At 37.3% G+C, this 25,209-nt stretch overlaps 1 protein-coding gene across 5 annotated transcripts in view; it reads right to left on the bottom strand.

The window, feature by feature from the left end:
- The window catches only part of UMAD1 (UBAP1-MVB12-associated (UMA) domain containing 1), a 78,944-nt gene that overhangs the window by 16,713 nt on the left and 37,022 nt on the right, over positions 1 to 25,209 (bottom strand). For all 5 annotated transcript variants that reach the window (XM_014878497.2, XM_088162124.1, XM_088162136.1 and 2 more), the window contains one exon: positions 1,776 to 1,861. In XM_014878497.2, the coding sequence (XP_014733983.1) occupies positions 1,776 to 1,861 (86 nt within the window). The remainder of the gene's footprint in view (positions 1 to 1,775; positions 1,862 to 25,209) is intronic.

Genomic DNA, 25,209 nt, shown 5'->3' with positions numbered 1-25,209 from the left:
AGTTCTGCACGACAAATATCAGATGCCACTTTGCAGTAACAACTACATTTTAGCATACTGTTCTATGTTTATCAAAAATTTGTGTTTTCATCCTAACAATGTTATTATTTCAATTGATGTTCTATGTCTCTATGATATTCAATATGTAATGCAATCCTTTTCCAGTTTCTCTAAATTGGTAAAGTTCTCCCATGGATTTACAAAAATATACTCAGCACTGCAAGGCGGAATATTACTTTCCTAATGGCTAGAATTATCCATTTAATTTCCACGATTTACAATTATTCTACTTAATTTGAGAACTTGAGAATTCCTTTGAGTAAATGTGAAGTCCAAACACTGAAATCTAGACTGGAATGAATTGCCTCAATACTACCAAGTGCTGGATCTTAATTTAACTGATCCTTTCACAAGCTGGTTCATATGAGCATTTTTGTTACATTTAAGTATTTTAATAGAAAGGTGAAAATAAATCTTTGTTTCATTTTCACTGGAAATATCTGCTATTTTATTTTGAAAACTTTGCTTCTCCTCTCTAATTCATAAAACTTAAAATCTATACAAGTTCTTTTCCTGAAATTCCACAGAACTGAATAAACCACTGAGGCTGCAGTAACTGGCAATTCACCATCCCCAGCAAGAACATCACATTAAGGGAAACTACTTTTGTCCAGTAGGTAACTACAACATCAATTAATTATACTGTCCAGATCTGCAGGACTTCAGTTGCAAAACAGCCTGGCTCAGATGTGCATGTATCTAAAAGTCAGACTAAAACTTTGCAATTGGTTGGAATTAATTCATACTTTCACATTATCAGAAGGCAAACTACTCATTACTTAGGATGAATTAAAGATTTCTGTATAGGACACAGTTTTAAATTCTAAATTAAAAAAGAAGACTACAGGCCACACATATACACAGACCACTCTCAGAGATGGAAAAATTGTCACACACACCTCTACAATACCAAGGGACTTAGCAATAATAAATATCGAAATGGCATTGAAAAGAGACAGACAGACACTGCTAGTACCAAGGTGACATATGAGAAAAAGAGACAGGATAGGTTAAGCAAAAAAAATACATCACCACAAAAGCACAAGAAGTCCAAACGTCTTGAGTCACCTTGCAAACATCTAAAACTATATGGCAATGGAAAACAGGCTCATACTTGGTACAAAAACATTTTCAGAGTAAGTGGAGAAGAAGATATATCTACATCATATGCAGAAAAATTCTGAAAAGCCCTCGCCTGTAAGCATGTATCAAATATCAAATAAACCAAAGATAAAGAAGTTCAGGTTTAGAGGCACACAGTAGAGAAACAGAAAGGAAACACACAATAAAGACAGTCTATTATACTCACACATTTACATGTTACTCATAATGGTAGTTGTGGAAAGAGATGACTTATGTAAATGTGTGACATTTGCCACCAGTACTCACCACACTGATGTTTCTATGCAATTCATTAACATTCTAGCTACAGTTTCATGCTTGCACAACTCAAGAATAAAAATAAGATATTCAGCAATACTATAGAGCCCAGCCTTCTGCTATTTCCTTGTCAAATCCACAGCAGTGGGATTGATATTATTGCCATCTAATTAATAGCAGTGCTGCTTTTATGATAGATGACAAGGAAGACTGAGAGTCACTCAGCTGGTGGAAGATGTGAATGTGGTGAAATCATCTTCTGAAGGACATTCATGCTTCTTAAATGAGCTGCTATGGGAGTTTCATCATCTGTGCAAAAGGAAAAGGTCTCCTACCTGTGGAGGTTGACTGTACATTGGACCGGTCTCCGGAAATGAAGTTTTACCCTTTGAGTCTCTACGTTGATCATCAGCTGTGTCACCTACCAAAGTAAAAAGAAAACCCTTTAAAATCACTGAAATCCTTCTTATTTTACATAGAATAAGAAAACCTCTTCAGTCTTCCTAAAATCAAATTACACCCTGAAAAAGGGGGACTCTGTAGCCACATTTATATTTAAAATTTTGAACATGAGAGAAAATGAGAGAACTGAAAAATTTTGAACATAAAGAGAAAAACGTTGAGAAGTGATCTGCAAAACCCAGGAACAAATCTGAATCAATTATTTAAAGGAAAAAATTATTAGGGAAAAGGGGAGAAAAGAAAAAAGCAGGGCCCCTATTTTTGCATACTTTGGGACCATTAAGTTCTAGTAATTAGCCAAGGAGATGTATATAATGCAAAGGAGATACCAGGTGTACATCCATCACATCCCCATCCAATGTCAGGCTAGAAGCACTGTTGCTCTATCCTCATTTGTAGCCTCATTTCCACACAGTTGATAGCTGTGCATGAGTGCAGAAAGACAGACAAAGCATTCTGAGAAATGGCCTGGTTTTGACTGTATGGGGACAAAGACTGCTTGGCAGGTAGGGCACTTATCTTCTCCCACTGCATATACAGGGCTACCTCTGCCCAGGATTTCACTAAGAAGACACATTTCAGTTTATCCCAAAAGCTGCAGCTGGTACTGATCTAAAGATGGGCAAATCACAGCAACAAACTAGAGACAAGATTATTTTCACACTTATTTTTAAGACAGAAAGTACATTATTATTTTTATTTAAAAGGTAGAGGTAGTAGTAAAAAAAAAAAACAAAATCAGAATGTATTTCTCAGATGTTGCAAACCAAACATCTACCTATCCCATCTTCTCCAATTTTCTTTGTCAATGGAATAATGTATCACAAGTTGTAAAGATTTTGCAGATTACCTCCTTCTACTGTTAGTACTAGTCAGTAAATAGTTTGTAAGAGCAGACAACTGTGCAGGTTTGAAGATTTAGTTACATAATTTTGGTTTTATTTTTATTTGAGTTCATACTACTTTCTGTAATGGTGTATTTTGGAAGTCTGTATCTTTAAAGAGTCCTCCAGCAACAATTCAAAAAGAAAGGGCTCAAGTTACTGTAGTTTAACTTCTTTGCTAAACCAGAGGTTCTGGCTCCTCTGTTCCATTTTTCTCCAGAGGTTTACTTAGAGCCAGTGCACCAGGCATAAGCCTTTGGAAACAGCAGCCATCCAGTGCCCAGTTAGGCTGAAAAGCCAATGACACTCAGGTCCATGCATGTTTGTTCCATACTGTCATGGCCCCGAAGGTCTAAGTTTTTTTATGAAAACAAGTGCTAATATCTAATTTTTGTGTCTGTCTTTTAATACCCAAGTATTATTCTTAGCAGTGTATGCAGAGAATCATCATCATCATCATCATCTTTGTCACAGGTCTTTGATGCCTGTTAATTTCATTAATGTCTACACTTTCCAAGACCTTTTCTGGAGTTGAAAGTCTCTTCTTAGTAAACTAGTAATTCTCTTCATAAAATACTCCAAAGCACTTGTATTCACAAGAGGTATTAAAAAAAAAGGGGTGTGGAAGAACAAAGGAAATGGGGATTCAGTTAATCTTCCATTCCACTCCCAGTATCTTGAAAAACACAATTTGTAAGCACCTATAACATAATGAGGTAAATAACAGTCATGAAAATCATGAATGTTAAACAATTAGTTTACATTTGTAATGAAGTAGAGGCCTGCAAACAAAAATTATTACAAGTCTTGTAAATGCACTCTGCCTCAGGGAGGTGTAAAATGGTTTACAGATACACGAAGAGGGCAGTAAGGCATATTTTTGGTACACTTGCTGTGGATGAGACTGCAAACAGATTTAAATTGTTTCAGGTTTAGGCTAGATTAGTTTCTCCAGGAGTAAGGTTACTCAAGCACTTTGAACAACCTAACGAAATGGTTTCTCTTAACAGTGGTTAATCTCCAAAGCACTTCAGAGATAGGCTGAAGAAATATCTGTGGTCAATGGTTTCAGTCATGCCAAGACAAGGAAGATGAATGACTTTTTGTGTTCCGTTCTCGTCCCACATCCCATGATCAGTGAAGGAGGAAAGATTCCATAGGATACCCTTTCCCAAGATCAGGGAGCTTAGCTGTCTGATGAAGGCTTGTGAAGGTGCTAGGAGACTGCAGTGAGTTGGACAATGACTCACCAAGTGTGTAGGGGCAGAGCTGTGCGGGCAGTTGGTACCAACAGGATGTATTGGGTGAAGTTGTGTGTTTGCATAAACATACTGAAAAAAGTTACAGCAGGGATTCAATAAACACAGGAACCAATGTTCTATTCCTTGTCTTCACAAATCATTCTTGAGAAAGCATTCAGAAGTTTTTATGTGGAAAAAAACCACTACGAAAACACAATTCATGTGTGTTAATGCTATCCAGAATATACATTTTCCCTGTGATTAGTTTTCCTTAAGATGAAAAGAGTCTTGGTTTGTAATCAGGACCAAAAGGTCAAAAATGATCACAAGAAAGTAAGAATAAGAATAACACATTTAGAGAGAAGTGATTTTTTTTACTCAGAACCTTATCATCCAGCTCCCTAAGTTCACAAGCTCTTCATTTAAATTTCCTTTGTGAAACTGCACTTCAATGCAGAGATTTTCTTTGTTTAAAAAAAAAAAAAAGAAAAAAAAAGAGGAAACTCCAACATCTCACCAAATTTTCAGTCATAGGGTCCTGCAAGGATAAGCCATGATTTTATTATTTGAGTTAATGGAGTTAAAACAGTGATAGGCAGCAGCCAAAAACATCAAGCTGTCTAAAACATCCAGTAAGATGGAATAGTTTTCCAGATAAATTGCTACTTTCAGTGTACTTCTTTCACTGATTCCTATCTCAAATATTCAAACAGATTAGCCATCCTTATTTCTACTAGCCCAAATAATTAATTAACTGTGACATACCTCCCCAGCTCTATCAATTCTCAACCCTATCTAGCTTGCCATAGCTGACTCATCATGTGTAGCCACTCACAACTGTTTTTTTGTTCAGCTTGCCTTGGTTTCCCATTGACCTATAGGCTAATCTCATTCCTTAACTGGAAGTCATAGTTTGTCTTTTCTCTTCAAGCTCAACCTTTAAAATGCTTCCCTCTGGTCTGAGTTTTCCTCTTCTATTCTGCAACCCTGCAATCTCCTCTTCCTACCCACCTACCACTGTGTGAGGAAGGGGGATGATGCTGAACACCAAACAGACAGACATCCATGACAGGACAGACTTTGGGTGCAGGAACTATGTGGGCTCTTTTGAGCACTTCAAACATTCTGGTTGATAGATTTTGACTGGGTAAAAAAAGCCAAACAACCAAACCACCCCTCCCCTCCAAACACTGGGAGAAAACACCCACAAACAAACCCAAACAACTTCTTTTACACCATCTTGATGTAAATAGGTATACAATCATATTTGTGCCAAACTAAGCAACTGAAATCTGTCCCTGAAGAAAAATCACAAATACATGACCTTAGTGGAAAGGGCACCTATAAAGTCTTTCATCAGACCTCAAATTCATCAGAACTGCAAATATGGAAATAGTAAGGGCAGAAGGACCATGGTAATCACCTAGTCTAAACTCCTGTAAAAATACAGGCCGTAAGATTTCTTGAATTAATTTGTTTGAACTAGAGCAACTTTAAAATTGTATTTTAATCAGGAGATAAAAGACAAAATTATTTATTTAAAAAAACACTTAGATTCTGGCTTATATATTCCTTGGTTTAAGCATTGTGCAAATTTCAGTCATAAAACTCCTCTAGAAAATAAATCTAGCCATATATCAAAAAATGACATATACTGTTTAAAGTCTATAAGAATTAGAAATGAAGGGCACTTCACGCAATATAATATGGTTTAAATATCAGCAGCATAATCTGTAATATGCAGTACATTACTGGGAAAATTTATCAGGAAAAAAAGAATCATGCTCATTGCTGTAAAATATTCCCTTCCTTGCCAATGGGAAAATATTTAAAGTTTGAAAAGAAAGTAGTAGGAGTATTTTTCCTACTGTCCAGATAAGCTTGTATTTCAAAGCCTCAGTCTTGGGAGGGTGTTTTTAAGTTATAATAAGCCTTTTCCAGGCCCAAATAATCAGTGTTGCACTGAAAGGTCAGAAATACGTTTCTCCTTTCACTAAGCTGATGCTGGATTTACACCAACATTCTCCAAGTTCCACTGGTATCTTTTTCCAAGAACTGCAGCCAGGTGTTCCACAGGAAAGAAATATACCTAGTCCAGTCCTCAGTATGTACTATGTATATCCTCCCTCAGAACTCAGGGTTTTTGGTGTCCAGAAATCTGCATTCAGCTGCCTATCTGGACGTCAGCAAACTCTCATATAGAAAGGTTCACCCACAAGTTTGGCTTCTACTCAACAAGGAAGTGGTGTTTCTATTTATACTCTTTCCTCTTCCAGCATTTTGTTAACCTCAAGCTGTGTAGTCTCTTGATCAACAGACAGCATTTAAAAGCCTAGCCCACCCTCAGTTTAATAAATTAAAACCAATTGTAAATGTATTTAAGAGTCTTCTATAATGTAGACTGCCATTTGTCCTGGTTTGTGCAAAACTCCTGTGAGACTCTGAAGCACGTACAACACAGCAAGCAGTAACTAGCTACCAAATACATGGATTTTCAAATGTCACCTTCAGCTTCAAAAGGAAGACAGCTATTTTCCATTATACTTCAGTTAGTTGCTTAACTCTTTGTTGCCTTTCATTATCTTCTATATCCTGCATAGAGATGGCAAGAACAAAAAATATTCCTGCTTCTACTTGGGAGCAAAAAGACAAGAAGTTTTAAGAGAGGATTAGTAAGATCTGAAAACAGGAGAGATTGACTCTGTGGAAGCATCAAAGTTTTACTACAGTTTTTTTTACCTCTTACTTACTCATAAATCTTCCCCTCTCCCTGAGATAAGAAAGAAAGGTCAGACACAGCAATTTTAAGTTACTCTGCTCCAGGATAAACTAGCAGAACTTCAGGCTTCAGTCCATCAACACTGACAGTGCTTTCCATCTCAGGAGGTATTTAAGAAGTATTGTAATTCTCTCTGAACATCTGCGTGTTGGGAGTCCCTGTGATGGCACTTCCATGCCAAGGGGGTTGATAACCACTTTTTCAAGTCCTGCTCTCCTCTCAGCCTCCAGGTCTTTCATCAGGGATGAAACGTGTTTCTGCTCAGTCTCTTCCAGCCCTGCTTGGTTCTCCAGCACTCACTTCCAGGGTCTCACATCTTCCACTTACCAGCCAGCTTCTACCCAATGAGTGAGCTGGGGACTGCACTGGGGTGGTGCCAGAGAGCCTTGATGGCAGTACCCCACACCCAGAATTGTGCTGATTTTATGTGATTAAGACAACTAACAGGAGACAGGGAAGACAGAGGGAAGACCCTTAGAAATCTTCTAATGAGCATAGAAGCCCTGAATGGTTTGGGTTGGAAAGGAATAAAGATTATCTATTCCACACACCCTGAATGGATTGAACACCATAAGATGAAAGTAATTTAACAGTTTCCATTGGTGATCAACAGATCATTCAGTGATCCATCTGAATCAAATAAGGCACTGGCCAGTTGCAGTCCTCTTCAATGGCACAGATGGGACATTGATGAATAGTTGGTTCTTCAGTTTTCTTAAAAGTGGGACTATCACTCTGTCTAGTATTAGTGTTATAAAACTACATATTAATCTTCATTATCTTCCACGTGTACATGGCCAAGACATAATAGCCTTATAAGAATATATATGGTTGGCAAAACAATGAAGTCATCCTAGTTTCAGGTCACCTCATCCTGGTTTCATATTAAAGCTTTTCATATCAACAGCAGTTTCATTTCAACAAGCTAATAATATCCCCTAAAAAAAACCCAATATATCAGCAGAAAGATTCTCCACAGCTGCAACTTCCAGCAAAACAAGAGTTTAAGAGTTTATGCTGCATAAGGGTGAGTGAGAAGGAAGTCTGTGTAAGTCCATGCTAAGGCAGAGACCTGGTAAGTGTTTGGCAGACTTACATTGAGTTTCAATAGTGTATTAAGAGGTCCTACAAATAAATCTTTGAGTGGGAGTAGAAGTTAACCAGTATCTTCTCTAATTCTCCTATGAACCACAAGAAAAATCTATATAAACCCTGCAATGAGAATCCTGAAACTTATGTCTTCAAACTTGTAAAATGCAGGGGGGAAACTGTAACAAGGTAAACATTATGGCTTTGCATTTGCAGACATGAAGCAACAAGGTTCAGTCCTTTCCCAATTAAGAAGAATAGAAATCCAGCTACAGCACATGCCACTGAAGATTATGGGAGTGGCACTCCACATTGCCACCCAGACTGATTTTGGTATTCCCATCCTTCTGCAAGCAATCTTAATGTAGAGTCTCCATTCTCCTAAACAATTCTGTCAGGGTCTTCTCAACCTGCATCCCACTATCAAGCTCACAGTGAAACAATAGATGAAAAACTTCCATATGAAAGATTTTGTTTCCCCAAACAGAAACTTTTCAGAAGGTAGCAACTGAAAAACAATATGAGAGGATTAGAGGCTCTCTCCAGTAGAGTTTCCATATCCCAGATCTACCTATTTTTAAGTTTGCAAAAAATGTTTTATTCCTCTGCTTTTCTATATTTCCAACTTCTTAGAAGTTTCACTTCTTTCAAAGCTTTCCTGAATCCTAAAACCAAGGACCCTTAGAGTTTAGATCTAACTCCATCTCCAACCCCTTCACTGAGGCTAAATAATTCCAATTACTCAGATCCCCATTGAAAAGGCTCTTTTTTAAGAGGTGCCCAACTCTTTCAGAAAGCTGATGAATCCAAACCCAAAGTTTTGTAGCAAAATTTTGGTTGAAAAGAATTCTAGAGATCACCCCAGTCCAACCTCCAGTTCAGCGCAGGGCTAACTTCAAAGTGAAAGATACTATGTACCTCAGGTTGTTCAGCTGAATTTTGAGGCTCCAAAGAAGGAGTTTCCTCAGCAACTCTCATCTCTCAGTTATATCTATCCCTCTACTGTTTGTAATCTCCAGATTCACAGTCACATTCAAAGCAAGCTCTAGAATTAATTAGAAATTAATTAATGTTATTTTACTTTGGTTTTAGGTTATGAGACTTTCGTGTCAAACATAAAGAAACGCCAAGAATTAATCTCACTCTGATTTTCTGGTGTAATGCATCCATGCAAGTACTTTTCATCCCTTATATGTGCATGCCAGCCTTTCTCAGTAATCCACCACAGCACTGAACCCCCTCACCACAGCATATCTTTCCAGAGATCTTGTTTTTTCCATTTTGCTATTTGGAAATTCTGTTCTAGAGTTCATTACCTTAGATACTGCCACACCTTTCTTATCGAGTTGTGCTATCAGAGCGAGCAAGTGATGTGACTTACCAGCTACTCAATACAACCTTAGGACTGAAGCAATCAACACCATAGATCCAAGTAAGGGTTTATGACATGTTCAGTCATTGCATAAGGAAAAAGTTGAAAGAAAAAGCTAAACAAGAGAAACGTACATCCTCTAAGTCTTCTGACCCAAGATTTGTGCTTATACTCTGTGTATTGGTGTGTGCCAGTGCCTCAGGGAAACCTCAAAACTATTCACTGCTCTTCCAATGCTCAACTGATACTGTGTGGATAAGCCCCCAGCATATCTGTTGTATGTTGGTATTTATCACGAACATTGGCCCTAAAAAAAAAAATCAGCACATCTGCCTAGAAGGCACAGATGCCATAGACCAGTCTCTTCATGCATTAAATCACAGTTCTTGACATTCCTAGAGAAACCCTAAATCTTCCTGTTATTCACTTCATCTGTTAAGCCATTCCACATCAAAACAAATGTAACTTTCCAAGGCCAAGTGAATCACACTTTTCTGAGGAAGCAAACCAATTAACCTACTTTCTTGAAAAGCTTTATAAACTGATTTGCTCTCTTCATATTTTGGACATAATCACTCAGTGATACCTGATTGTCACAGTTATCTGGACCAGCTCAATCATCCCACAGAACAAGTACACTGTTTTAAGACTAGGAATAAATCAAAAAGTCTCTTACATTTTTAGATATTTACAACAGTTTCATGTTAATTCACATAATCTCTATTCCACTCTCAAATCTGCCTCCATAATCCAACTTTGCTGTATCAATAGGCTGTTATGCAACAAGTGCAAAAGAAGCCTCAGTTTGCAAGCTTAATTTTCTTCCAGGATTAACATCTCCCACTAGATCCTATTTGCTTTTCCAAGGGACGGAGATAAAGATAACATTGTTTCCCTTTATTTGTTCTGTTTCTCTTGCCTAACTTTCTCTTGTTTACCTTTGAGAGAATATGACAGTCACGATCTTCACAATCCTTCCTTCCTTTTCTTATTTTGCTTGTGAGGATGATAAAAAATTTAATCTCAAAACAATAGAAGTCTTTACCTCTTTAGTTCCTGATAAATGGTAAAAGGCTTTGGGGAAACATCAGTAATAACAACAAACTAAGAGGAAGACAATAGCACAACTCACACAGAGTAGTGCTGGCAAGCAACCTCCCTTTTAACATGTTTTAGCAGCATCATTTCCTTGTAACTAGTTAATCCAGCCTATGAAACTATCTCAGCTTACAGGCTCAGTTGTTTTTCATAGGTAAATATATATTATAATATTCTACTTTCCACTGTGAAATTAACATTATTTCAGTATCCTCACTAAACTATGACATTAGGCTCCCTTCCTCCTGTTATATTCATTATATAGTTTTAAAGGCCATCCTGTCCAGAAAGCAAATACAACACACTGGAGCTCACTTTGATGAGAACAGAGATTTTCCTAGCATTTAAAAACCAGCTGCGTGGTCTGCCTGTTCAGTGTCTTGGTTACAGTGTGCAACTTGCATTTCAGTAGGTCCAACATGCATTAAAATTATTTGCCTGTCAAAAACTGAGGTGCTGATAGCCTGATATTTGCATAGGAAGCTTGCTACATAAATGTAAATTATAATAGAAAACAAACAATGCAAATTTAAGCTGTTTTCCTATGGAATTAGATTTACATGACCAATCTTTTGTCCTTGATAACATAGGAAAACATTGTCAAACGTGGTTGAAACTGGCACAGAGATAGAAGATTTGGAGACATTTAGAATTTACAGAATATAACCATCTGCAGCTGGGTAGGAGAGACTTGGGGTAATGCCCCAGCTGAAGGAAAAACCCATTGCTCTGTTTTTGTTGGCCTGCTTGGTCAATTGGCAAAACCTGCTGTGGTTGGTCACTGTGAATGAAGGGAAGGCAAGGGAGGCCACTGCAATAATGCAGGGAAATGCTCAGGGCTGTTCTAGCAGTCCAAAAGGACTAGGAAATCCTCAAGGAGATCCTCAATAAACTATTCCAGGAAACACTGTGTTTTATTTTCTCGACAGCATTTCAGCTGTTTGAAACAAGAAATACTCCTTTTATAAAGAGGAAGAGGGGAAAAATCCCATCTAAAAATTTGCAAATCAACCAGTCCACTCCTATTAGGGCGACTTATATCTTTGTCCCGTGATGCACTGAGATGAACTCCTGATCACATATGGCTTCATCCCAATAACCAGCCTTCAAGTGAGCAGCTGCCTACAACATTCACTTTAGTTATTATGATCTTCTTGTCATATCTTCTAGAAACTCTGAAAGTACCAGAAAGCTGAGTTAATACTTTGTAGGAGAAAATTGGTAATAGGACAGAATACTCATTTAAGGTACATTTTATGTAGCGTAGTTATGAAAAATCTCCAAAGTATTAAACATTTCATACCCAAGTGCTACTATCCTCTCAGAGGCATGGAAAACCCACTAATTCTGAAACAAAGTTAAGCAAAATTAATTTAAAACATAAAGACCACACACAAAGTTATATAGATACTCTGAAACACACTTATGTCTGTCTGCATGCCATACAGGCACAATACAACTGATGCAGAAAGCTAAATCACAATACCCAAGATTCTCTTAGAAAGCCTACAAATACTATGGTTCAAAAAATATTCCTTTTTATTTTTTTTTGAAGTTATTTTCTAGGAAGCAGCCTGGAAAAATCTTGTGTCACTGTGACTGTATAATGTCAATTCTGAGCAGAAAACCTTATGGTACATCTACTGCTGCTTTTGCATTTATGAAACATGCTTGCAGACTATTTTCTGAACAGCACGGGATTTTTTTCTCTAAAATTTATAAATGCTCTGCATTTTTTGTAGTAACAAGCACTGGTCAAGCACTTTTATAAACATACCTAAAATTGGTACAGAGAGGCTTTGAGTATCTTTTAAAAGGAAAACCCACATCCAAAAGCAATCTCAACAGATCATTCAATAACAAAGTATCTCTGCTTCCACAACTCCTTGAAAAACTACTTTTGATTTACACACTTAATTCCGTTGTATTAGTATCATCTTCTGATCTCAGACTTACAAAGGGATCTAAAACTAATCGACCAAGTCTTCTCACAAACTAAAACATAAATCCATTTAACATGTCCTCAGAAAGGACAAAAATCTGCATAGTAGCTGAATTTTACATCATATCTTTGTCATGAATAACCAGCTCCACAATGATGATTAAAGGACTACCTAATTTTATTTATTTATTTATTTATTTAGAGCACATAGGTCAATAATGTGGATTAACTAGGATTAAAGTGTTATTTTCTGATTATTTTTGTGCTTTAAGCTGGTTTAGTATTTCTAGGAACTTTATTCTAAAGCCAGCTTTGTAGAAGAAACTATAGCACGGAACTTCTGGATTACTCGTGACTTGGGTGTAAACAAAATGGAAATGTTCATTTCAACATATTACTGCTAGATTCCTTGGTTTTAAAGGTAACAACCTAAGTAGTATTAAATATTCACAGATTTTTAGTATGTCTGGCTTCATTACTTTAAAACCTTTCTAACTATTCAAATGCATTTTTGCATTACACAAACATAGTAGTGCAGAGGTGTTAGGGAAAAATTATTTATCAGCAAAAAAATAGCTAGAATAATTCTTTAAAAGTATCCAAAGAGCAGGGCAGAAGTTATTCTGGGGAGGAGAAGACAAGATGAATAAAAATTCCTGAACAGAGGAATTTGCTTTACAAAGTCTAAAAAAGCCCCACCACATTAAAATATCCATTTACAAAGATACAAGAGCAACAGATATAAAAGTCCAGCTGATACATTTTTGGCTGTATCATTCAGTGAAATTCCCAAATGTTCACACGCACACCAAAAAGTGACATTAACACTGCCCACAAAGCAAAGAGAAAGAAAACAACAATTGTGCAGTACTTGAATAATTCATTTTAAAGAAAAATCTGCCAAGACTTTGTACCATATTCTTTTTATTTGTTTTTGAAGAAAATGAAGAAAGATCAGAGTAGCTGTTTTATTATCAGCTGTTCATGGTGTGAAATTGAGGGCTACAAATGCTTATGTTAAGTTATGCCTACACTGCAAATCAGTGCCTTCCCTAAACTCTGCATTGAAATGGAATTGTCTAGCTATATATTAAACATTTCAATTTGTAAAAAAAACAAAGCCAAAACACCCACATAGGATCATGCCAGCTTCAAGTGCACAAAGGCAGATGGGCAGTTTTCAAAAAAAGAGCATTTCTTTTATTCTGAGATGGCAACCACCCATCCACTTCTACAGAGGCCCTGGGGAGCTGAAGGGGTGAATTTCAAACTCTGCAGCCAAGGTTTCAATGGAACTCCAGGCTTACGGGCACTTAAGATCCAGGGTGATTTGTAAACTACATTAACAGGGGCTACCAGATCTTCTGATAAAAACTTCACAATGTTCAAAGATGAAGGACCACACTCAGGCTTTCAAGCTTTCAACCCTCAGTAGACTAGAAGTACAAGAGTTTCTGAGCTCCTCCAAATGCAACAAGCAAATTGTCCCAGAAACTGAAGCACAAAGTTTTCCAGGTTCTGTGGCTCCTTATCCACTTGCTCAACATCAAGTTCCCAGACAGGTCCGCCCTGCACATGTAATTTTTCTGCAGAACTTTTTCATGCAATAACACGATTAGAATAGAATAAGTATCTGTTTCAAAACACAGCACACCAAAAACAGACAAAGGCACCCTACAAAAACAAACTGCGTACAGCTGGTAACTCCCTTCTGGCTACTATTTGAAGAACTGTCAGTCAGCCTGTAGTGTGAACATTATTACCTAAGGGTGAGCTTTCACAACACGGCTGAGTCAGGCTTACAGCTTGGTGTTGCCAAAAGGAGCAGTCCTGCCTCTCCTTTCAGCATGGGTGCTCCTGCTCTTTCCTTTGTGGTGGCCCTCAAATTCTCTCAAGTGCTTGTGAGCCACCCGAGCTCACTGAACTGGCTAACAAAAAGTTAAATACATACTCCCTATTTTTGGGTGAGTTTTCTGCTAGTTTCATGGGCTATATCAGAGACATTAAATGAGCTGGCAGAGCTGGCACACAGGTGATGGAAAGTAATCCTGCTTCCAGCAGCAAGAAGCAGAGTGACCCTTTCTTCAGACTGTTAAGCTGCCCTGCAGAAGCACACCCTGTCGTAGAATCAGTCTTGCTTTCCATCATGAAAAAGCAGGAGGCAATATTTCAGACCTAATAGTCTTCACTCCAGACACAAGACAAATCAACATGGAAAGTTTCAAAGGTATGTGCTAGACCTCACATAGCAAAAACATGAAGATCTTAAACATAGGGGAAAAACCCAAAAAAGTTATTATATTAGGAAGTGCTCATTTTTGTTATTATCAGTAGCCTGTAGGAAATTACAGACTAATACATATTCCTAGCTTTCCTCCTTCTATTCCTACAAGTTCAACAGTGCAACTTTCTCTCTTTCACTTTCTCCTCATAAGAAAGTTGCATTCATTTTCACTCCATCGGCCCCAGGGAATCACAAAATGAGCACTTACTACACAATGTTGCTGTGCTGTGTTGAAGGAGCCCTCTGTGGATGTGAACAGTATCAGTCTGGATGACAGGTCTTTTGGGACTTCCATAGACTGGCTTGAAAAAATACCATGGATATAGTAATTTTATGAAAAATATAAAATCTGGCTTGGCCAATGCAAAGAATTCATCCAAGTATTTACATTTCTTGCAGGTATTAAAAAAGTAGGTGAGTTCATACAAGTTTTGTAAATTCTGTTTAAGATGCAATGACCTGAACCCTGAACACTAGGGATTTTGTGAAGATGAGACCTGAAACATTCATACTGATATTCCTTCCCATTCCTAGCCATGCTCCTTATCACCTCCTGCCTGAACTCAGTATTCAGAGAAAAGCACAGACCAACAATGTCACCCTGATGTCCCCCTACAAAAAAACCCAATGAACCAACCCATCCTATGCACAAGGGGCTGTGTTACCACACATTGATTCACCTGGCTGCAAACTGGCAGATGAAATTCTAGGTCACAAAGACCTGTACTCCTCTATCTGATAGGCAGCTGCTACAGTACATCAATGATTTTTCACAAAACAAGAGAGAATTAAGTTTCCATTATGCAGTTACTGCTTTATGTGTGCTCTACTCAGGAACATGTCCCATATTTAGATCACATTGCAATTTGCCCACAATCATCATGCAGCCTGATACGTAGAAAAAACTTGAAAGAAAAAAAAAACAGGGCTATAAACAACATGGAACCCTTTTCTTTCCCTTCTGTTTGGAAGACAACTGATTTCACATCTTCTTTCTTATCTCCTTCATACCTCTTTTAAGGTGAGGACAACAGATTTAGTGCCTTGAGTTTTACACACAAACACTGCAACAGGGCAGAAAATGTACATAGTTGCCAAATGCTGTCAAAATTTGTGACCTTTCTTTCCTCTGCACTCTGAGTGGTTCACTCCTGCCATTCCCCTCATCCATTCTGAGGGTAGTCTGGCTCCTTAGGGTGTCCACTCCTCTCTCTAAACCACAAGAACCATTGCTGCTGGCTGAATTTGCTCACACCTTAGTCCTGGTTCCAGACTTGGTTCCCTATCAGATATCTGAGCAATGAGATACTCAGAGCCAATTGAGCAGCACCAACAACCAAGGACACATTTCCATTCATACCTTCCACTTTTGTTTTCCCTCTTGCCATACCTGTATGCTCCATCACTCAAGCCCTTCGAACCAATTCACCTTACTAGAAAGCATAACACTAACCCAGAAGAATGTCCACAATATTGGAGAAAAATTAAATAGCAAAAGAGCAGAGTCTGAAGCAGGACAAGGAGACCGGCCCTCCTTCAGGGTGCAAAAGATCAGCCCAGCTACATACAGAGCTAGCCTAAGACTGGGTGATTTTCTCAACAGAGCAACTATTTTTGCATGTAATATGATCAGTCATGTTTAATTGTTGCCTGAATAAAGGTGATGTTGTATGAGACCACAAGAGCTCATCTAATCACTCACCACTGCTAAGAAAGTGGATTTCTGTTCCCCTCGCTCAAAGGCCTTTCCCTTGCACTGACTCTGACAAAAAATAAACTTTATGCTTACTAGGCCATCTTTTTCTGGGAATTGAGCCAATTGACAAAGTCCAGCAAACACCAGAGCTGGAGCAATGTAAGATTCACTGAAATGGAGGAAAGTAGCACCTTTGCTTTTGGGTGGTGTTGAGATGATAAAATCTAGATTATCCTTACTTGCAAAAACACTACTGGCCAAAAAACTCTTAAATGACTAAGATCAGAAATGGGAGAAGACAGCATACAGGATTTTGCCTTTGAGATATCCCACACTACTTAACTTTAAAACTGTGGTTAGAAAAAACTCACTGAATTACTGTTCTGCCCAAAAGGGATTAAATAAAAACAAAGGCCTGAAAAACAACCAGCGTCAAACTTTCTAAGCAACTCTGAGGTTAAAAGATTGTGCCTGTTGTTTGTCAAAATGCAGGTGTAGTGTACAAATGCAGAGAATGTTTTGGGGCTAACTTATTGTGAAAGGGGAATAGCTGCAACATAGATCTCTAGGAGATCAGGCTCCCCACAAAGGTATTGACAGCAGGTTTTCCAAAAGGTGCCCAGGAGGCACCTGTGTTAAACACCTGCTCCGTATGCAGTGAATAAATTGGAAAAATTGCTCTCAGATGAAGACATTTGAAGTCAAACACTCCTATAAACAACCTAATCCACGATTTCTACACTATCCACCAACACAAAGGGTACACTAAACCTAGGCAGCTGATCTGAAAGGTTGCCATCAGAAGAAAAGCTCTGCTACAATACAAAGTTTCAGATATGAAAGGTAAGCATGCCTCTAAGACCACCCCAGCAACTGCAGAGATTTGGGAAGGAAGAAAAGGCTCTGGCATCTGTTGAAAGAAGGTCTAAGAGAAGTATTCTAATTTTGTCTTGCTGGAATTTGTTTCTAAATTAATAAAAAACATTGTAAAAAGTAACTGGACTACAAGTGTATCCTGAAGATAATTTCCTTTTTCCTACTTGCTTCTATAATCAATTTACAGTTGCAGTTGTAATCAAAAGTAATGAAAATACAATACATCTTTGAATTAGTATATCTTTATTACTGTCACAGAATCCCAAATTAAAAGCTCAGGACAGACCACAAAAACATTACCACTGTATAAATAGTCAACCAAACCTTTTCAAAACCTTGTCACAAGAGTTCTGGAATTTAAGAAAGGGGCTTTCAGTTGCACAGACATGCCTGTAATTACTTTCTTTCACCATCTCACATCTAATGCTTGGGTGTCAGGTGAGTATATCCAAAGCTCAAATCCCCAGCAGCACACCAGAGAACGGAGTTCAGAAAACAACCTGACCACCTTTTGATCTATCACGTGTGAGCTTAAAACATCCCTACCACTGCTCTCAGTGTTCTCAGGGGTCCAGTAGGAAAACAGGATTATTTCTGATCTCAGCCCACATGGCATGGATTTATCTACCTGTATTAACCTGGGACCAGGCTGTTCTCCTCTGAGGTCTGCATTACCTACAATCCTCATAGCTTGCTTCCCACAAAAATAAGTGTCATTTGTGCTAATCGGTGGTAAGTGAACCAGAAATGAGAGAATGGCAGGGATCCAGCTGACTCATTAATACCAGTGTAACGGATTAACCCTTTTACATTGTCTTCCCACCCCCCCCAATTAGTCAGCATCAAAGAGGTTTGAGACTGCACACACTGGAAACATAAAATGGGACAAAGTGTTTGAAAACAAAGGAGGACATCTAGGAGCAACATCATATTCTGCTGCAAGGCCCCTTATTTTCATATTACTTGGGAATGGGTCTTATTTTAAGTTAAGCTAAGCTTTATTTTAAAAGTAGCAAGGAAATAAAATAGCCTGTCTGAAGAAAATGAAACATGCTGGTATGTATAATAAATGCATAACAAACTTGTCATGTAAATGGAAAGTGTATAGTTCAGCATGAAACATACAGCTACCCAAGTTCATACTCACTCCAAATTCAAAATAGTTATTAACTGTGACTATAAAATTACTACAAAATGTTAAAACTTTTTTTTAACATATGGGCAGCACTTTTTGATTTGTGATGCAAAACAAGGTATTTTGACTTAGTCAAACTGCTATTTAGAAAAATCCCTTCTAAAACAAACTATCAGTCTGAGGTTTACAAGAAGGAGCAGTTATTTTCACAATACTTACCTGCTTGAACAAATTTTTCTAAATATGTAACTGCCACCAAAGATTAATGACTCCTCTCTGTGCGTCCAGTGGCCTCATATTCCATTTGATAAAATACAAGCATCTTTATTTCTTACAATAAGCATCTGTATGAATGTGTGACATGCATACCTGCATTTTGACAAATAACATGTTCCAGACAAATTTGAGAGCGACCTCAAATACATTTGCAATGATGTTTTCAGAAAATTGTAGCATTTCTCATAATGCAGTTATATACACACTTCACCAAAACTTGGATTACTGTACTGTATAACTTGAATGCTAATGCTGAAGATTTAAACCCTGGTTTATGCAATATATGCAAGAATATCACTATGCATAAAATGTTTTACCATGTAGTGAATTCTTGCCTGTGTAAAAGCTTCTCATCCTTTTAAAAATTCAGTTACAGTTTAGTGAATATGCTGCTTTTAAGACATCTATCCAGCATTTATATTTGCTTCACATAGTCTGTCTCAATTATACTACAGCTGTCTCTCAGGGCAGAGCTGGCCATCTCCATCATGAACAACCACCACAGAATCTGAAGTTCTTGATTAAAAAGCAAATGGTTTTGTGAGCCAAGCTAAAACTACCGCAGCTGCTCCATTTCACAAACCAGGCGCCATTCAGCTGGGAAGAATGGCACCGACTCTGAATTGTTCTTCCTGAGAGTTTTCACAATAAAAACAAACCACACTACTTCCAAATTTTAAAAGACTAGGGGAAAAAAAAAAAAAGTCTTCACTATTCTGGAAACAAGTGTTTTCTTTTTACTTAGAGCTTTTGATTTCTACATCAATGTTCCTCTATGAATAAAAAACAAAACTAAAGCCAACCCCTCCCCCAGGCATGCACACACCACACGGCTTCCTGGAGATGCTTTTAATGACCATCTACAGCAAGTCTGCAGATGTATTAAACAGAAATTGCAATGCTTAACTTTAAAAAAAACCCAACAACCTAAGTTACTGCACATTGATTGATCACTACTGATGCTGTTAAATGTCATATTCAGTGACAGGATAAGGAATGGAAGTAATAATAATAACAACAACAAAAATTATTATTTTTTATATACATGAACACAATTATAAAAATTTGTCATTTCTTTCGTCAAGACAAAGTACCAATCAACTCCTGATCACTTCCTCTCCAAGAATATGTATTTCTCTACAAAATATGAAATAAAATAATCTTATTCCAGTGAAGATGCAGCAAATGAAGTTGCAATATGTGTTCTGAATAAAAGCTGTGTTTAGTACAACTTATGATGCACAACCTCTGTATGTGTCACCTCATTTTTTTAGGTAACCACAACAAAATGTAAGAGTTGATAACAAAAAAACCCCAATAAGACACCCAAAACATACTTACAGAAATGCTGAAATAGAATTTTTTTCTTCTGTATTGAAACCACTCTAATGAAAACATCAGAACCAAAACCATTACATAGGTTTCCTACAATATCCTAATAACACTTTCTTGGTGGTCAGGCCAGGAAACACTTTGCACCTCAGTTAAATTTTATACTTCAGGGATAGTGAATGTTTAGTCAGATTTTCAGGGTCTAGTTATTTGGCTACATTAGAGTTATTTGATGTGCTGGCCAGAAATAAATTGGATGTAGCTAAAAAGTGCTCCCATTTTATTAAAATGAAAATATCTGGTAGTCCTCAAGCCAATGCTGACTGACTGATGCAAAAATGAGAACCAATTCCTTCAAGTTGTTTAAATTCACTCATTTCCCAGTAATAGGAAAAAAAAATCTCAGTTGCTTTAAGGATTTTTCTTTAAAATATTGTCTGTTGCTTTCCTATGACTATTTCATTCATTTTGCCTTTATCCATATTGTACTTGAGCCAGATTAGAAACATCAGGCTAAGGATAGATCAAACATTACACAAAGCTTTACTATATTTCAATTTTTAGCATATAAAAAGAGTAAAACCCCAAAACTTTGTATACCTATTCATTCTACTTTTAGAAGCTGGAAAAGATTTGATTTTGTGTTGCAAACTAATGAGGGCTTTAAGGTTAATGAGTGTTTTAGGCTACACATATCACTGCAACATTTTTAGAATGATTACAAGCAAATTCTACACATTTGTTGGATTTTCAAAATGAAGTCTGAAAGAAATAACTCAGAGTAACGATCTAACAAGATTGTATAACTCTTGAGTATATATTTTAAAACATCTCAGTATTTTAAAAACTTGATAGATTTGACTTTACAGGTCAAGACCTGTATGAAATGGTTAACAGATTTGTAAATTATTTTTACAGGATTTTTAAGTTGGTTCTGTAAACAAAAAAAAGGCACCCTTAAAGATGAGACCAAGTAAATGTTTATGTGCAAATTAGTTACTGATTTCAATGGGAACACTACTTTCACTTTCAAAACCTTATATTTCACAGTACAGAACTGATTTGTTTGGGGCTGTTTTGACTGTTTGTGGTTTTGTTTATTTGTTTTTGTTTTGTTTTTCTTTAGACAAGTCCTGGTTCCTATTACAAAGTTATTGTCATGCTTCCAAGCTGTTTGGCTTTTGAGTTTGTTTTGTTTCTTCTTTTTCAAGTCTTCAAGGCAGTTTAATTCAGCAGAACTCTCCAGCTTCTTGAAGCAAAACTATTTGTTTCATTTTGTAAGTTACTCCTTAGTACCTGACCAGCTTATGTTCACTTTGGTAAGATTGCATATAAGATAGCATAAGTATTGAAAATTCATACTTCTAGGAGCAAAAGCTAACAGCTTGAATCTACATTTGATTTTTGATGTGCTTCCAGTTTACAGTTTTGCTATTTGAGAACAGAGAAGTCCCAGGCTGTCTGGAAGACCCACAAAATGGCAAAGAAAAGTCTGCAATTTGTTACTGCACCCATCAAATCCAGGCCAATGGATCTGATGCACTGGTGCTCCCCAGCCCTTCCTCCAACATGAAAATGTTTCTAGAATTCAAGTGTTTGTAGAGTTATATGCACTTCTTTAAACACCAGCCCAATTAAGAGATAGTATTTAAAACTTCCCCCAGTTTCCTGCAATTTTCAGGCCAGACTGAGAAAAGTGAACCAAACCAGGTTCAACACACAACAGCCCCTCTTTCAGGCTGGTCTTCTAAGAGGAGCAACTAGCGTATTTCAAACAAATGACACAAGGATAGAAGTCTCAAATATGTTTACATCTTCACAGATGTCATGAACAAGGCAATGGTGCAGACAAGAATTAATGTTCTGACTAAAGAAAAGCTTTCAACCAGATTTTGCAATAAATCATAAGAAAAATTCCTAGAAGTCAGGGCTACAATAATTCCAGCCCTCTGAGAAACTGCCATGTAGTTCCTACTCTCAGTAACTTTTTTTTTGTGTTCATTTTTCAGAATAACTAACTTGCAAGGAGCAGGGAGGAAGTAAGTAGGGAATATACTGAACCTATATTAACTTTTTTTAAGTTTTTTAACAATTTCTGATTGCACTAGATGTCTTAATAATGCCTACTTGAAAAGGTTCTTGGATCCTTGCATCCTCCAAGCCCTCCAGTAATTTCACAGAGACAAAATTACTTATTTAATGGCTGTTCCTCTGTTTGAATCCCTTTTTACCATCATGGAAGGCCTAGACCTTGTATGGGCATGAAAAAGGCTCACATGAATTCATCAGGGAAGAAGATGTGGGGGAGAAAACCATTAAAATTTTTTAATGAAGAAGTCTTCAGATGGAAGACTTGCTACTCCAGCAATGTTAGTAAGATAAATCAGGTGACATTCTTTAAGAGCTCAAAAGAAAGCTAGTAAGGAGCTCATAAACTAAAGTCAAAAATCTAAGTGAAAACTCAAAACCCTTTTGCAGCAACATTTTCAAATATATATTCTTCATAATAGTTGCATAAAAGGAGGCAAAAATAGGCATTTAGATGTGCAAAATAAAAACTAATCCTAGTCAATATACTTTCAGAAATAGCAAAATGCATTTGGTATATGCAGCAGTTACTGTTCGGCATTTAGCAGGTCTGAAAGGTTGTACTGGGCATCACAAGGACATAAAATACCTGCTCTGAAATCTCAACTATTTAAGATTGACAGGGATTTTGTGACAAAGTGCAAGGCACAACCTGCAAAGTCTAAATCAAAAATAAGCTCAGAATTAGAAGTAAGCAGTCCTAGCAGTATTTCAAGAGGCAAACAGAAGTGCTTGGATCCAATTCCCTCTTTGATAAAATAACCTGGTATTAATGGAATATTGGATACTATCATAACCTTTGTTAAGAAGCAAATCTAGATAAACGTTTTTTAAAAGTTAAATACATTATCATTTACTATGAAAAGCAGTAAAATTCCAAGCATTTTCGTTCCACTTGGTATTACTATATTTTAAGGTCATGTTCTGACTGAATAATCCAGGATTAAAACCACTGAAATCACATGAGCCCTTTGTTCTCAATGATTTACACTTCCATTAATTTGAAAGTGGCAGTGCTGATATTGATATTTGAAAGAGTATAATACCACCAGATTCAAAGGCTACAGCATGGTTTTCCATTACAAACCTCTTACAAAAAAGTCCTTTTCAGTGTGGACAACTGAAAGAGGTAATTTCAAGAGGCAATTGATAAGCTTCAGTAGTACAGCACTAATATTATCAATAAGTGGATATACATAACAAAGGATCACCAGTTTCTTCTTAGTGCAATGGAACATTTTCCACATTGCTTAATGGGAAGGTGATAGAGTTGGATGGGTTTTGTCCACACAGTATTTACACATGTTTGTTCTGAATAGGTGAGTAAGTATAGAAATATGCCCTGCAAGTGGCAAGCTAAAGAGCTGGAAGACAAGACTGAGAGGCTGAACTCAGTGACATACCAGGGAAGCAGAGAAAAGCAAAACCACAGTGCCTTTGGAAAACAGCTTACATGTGAAGACTTTGTCTATGTTATGTGAGTCAACATCCTGGACAAGTTTGCACTTCCAGATTTCACAGGCACTCATCACCTAGTTTGCACAGTGACCTCCCTTCTCCAGCATTAGATTGGTGGCCAAGTGGCTTCTGCACACTTTCATATGTGTTTCTCACTAAATCTGCAGCATTTCACAGAACTGGCAAAGGCTGGTCTTACCACACATATGTTTTAGAGATCAGAGAAGTGAAGTAACTAGTACATAGAAACAGCAAAGTAGTGCCTGCAAGCTCCCATTTAACTAATAAAACATTTGTTCAGTAATCAATTTATGTTTTAAGTCTTCGCAGTTTAATGAAGTAATGCGAAGATGAGGCTGCCATATTTGAAAGGGCTAAATGCTTTTAAAAAATGTTTCTATATTTATGGTACAACATTTCTGCTTGGTCTCATGCAAAAGTTAAGGCCAATGGGAGCCAACATTTGGGAAGACCATGTTCCTTTGACTATGAGACACAGCCTAAACAGCTTTCTCTTGATGGTAATATTTGTCTTTGATGGCTATCATAAGTACGACAAAAAAAGACTTTCATTCAATGCCTTATGTCTTCTATTGCTCTTAATTGATATCTTCTATGCATTTTTATCTTCCACTTATGCCACTTCCTTTTTACACTCTCATTAGTACTTTCATCTTTGCTCAAATATTTGTCCAATAGCAGTAGAAAATCTTTGTGTTTTTACTGCAACTCAACACACGTGACCTCTGAATGTTATCTCCAGCTGGTTTTACAGAGTTTTTACCTGAAGTAACATAATTCAGTTTCTTATAAATTATGTACCATGCAGTCATTTGTAGCCCGTAGTTTTAAGACAGCAATGCCACAGTAACATTTCACTAAGGGAGCTGGTCCTTCAAACAGCCTGTGCTGTTCATCTGACACTGCAGTGAGACAGTTCAGATTATTAAGTAGGCAGGAAACCCCAAAGCACATGTGTGGGTGTGGGTGGGTGACTTGTTTTTCACCAGCTTAGTGAAATGAATCAAATCACCAAGAAATCAGACAAATGGCTAGACTGAGTCAGGTGCAGGAGAGAAGCAGCCAGCCCCTTGCAGTGGCAGTGATATGTTAAATGAACTCCTCAGTCCTATCTGCTCCTTAAGCGGAAGCCTCCTGGGCAAAGCCCCATGAGATTATTCTCACATTAAACATAAATTATCTCTCCTGGTTTTTTTAAACAGAAGAATGGCCCTTGAAGCCAATCCTGGACTGTCCCTCAGAGCAGGGGTGTGTGAACACTGATGGACATATATTGCAGATCAGCTAAAAATCAGCAATTCATTGAGCTCTAAAATTTCATCACTTATCACACAGAATGCAGTACTGTTTGCTGCATAAAGTTTTAATATGCAAACACACAAATCAAGAAGCACCATGTCTTTGGCAGTTGAAGTCAGTTATTTTACATTAAATATTTGTGATGGGTATCTCCAGGGGCATATATGAAGGTTTGTTTTAAAATTTTTCCTCTGGTTTTGAAATTATCCACAGGTAGAATGATTTTTTAAAATTCTCTGCAGTAGAAGCTGTTGGCATTTTAAAGCTGCCACGGCAGAGTAAAAAGAAAAAAAATCCAAACTATTAGAGCTGTGCTGAAAATGGAGTAGGGAAATGAAAAAAAAAAATCCAAACACTTTATTCAAGTCAAATAGAATCCAAATTACTTTTTCAAATTTCAGTCTGGGATTTAGCACAAAATGTCACATTGTTTATAT

Source organism: Sturnus vulgaris, chromosome 1, assembly GCF_052056855.1.
Source record: "Sturnus vulgaris isolate bStuVul1 chromosome 1, bStuVul1.hap1, whole genome shotgun sequence".
NCBI lineage: Eukaryota > Metazoa > Chordata > Aves > Passeriformes > Sturnidae > Sturnus > Sturnus vulgaris.
This window is presented reverse-complemented; position numbering and strand designations above follow the sequence as displayed.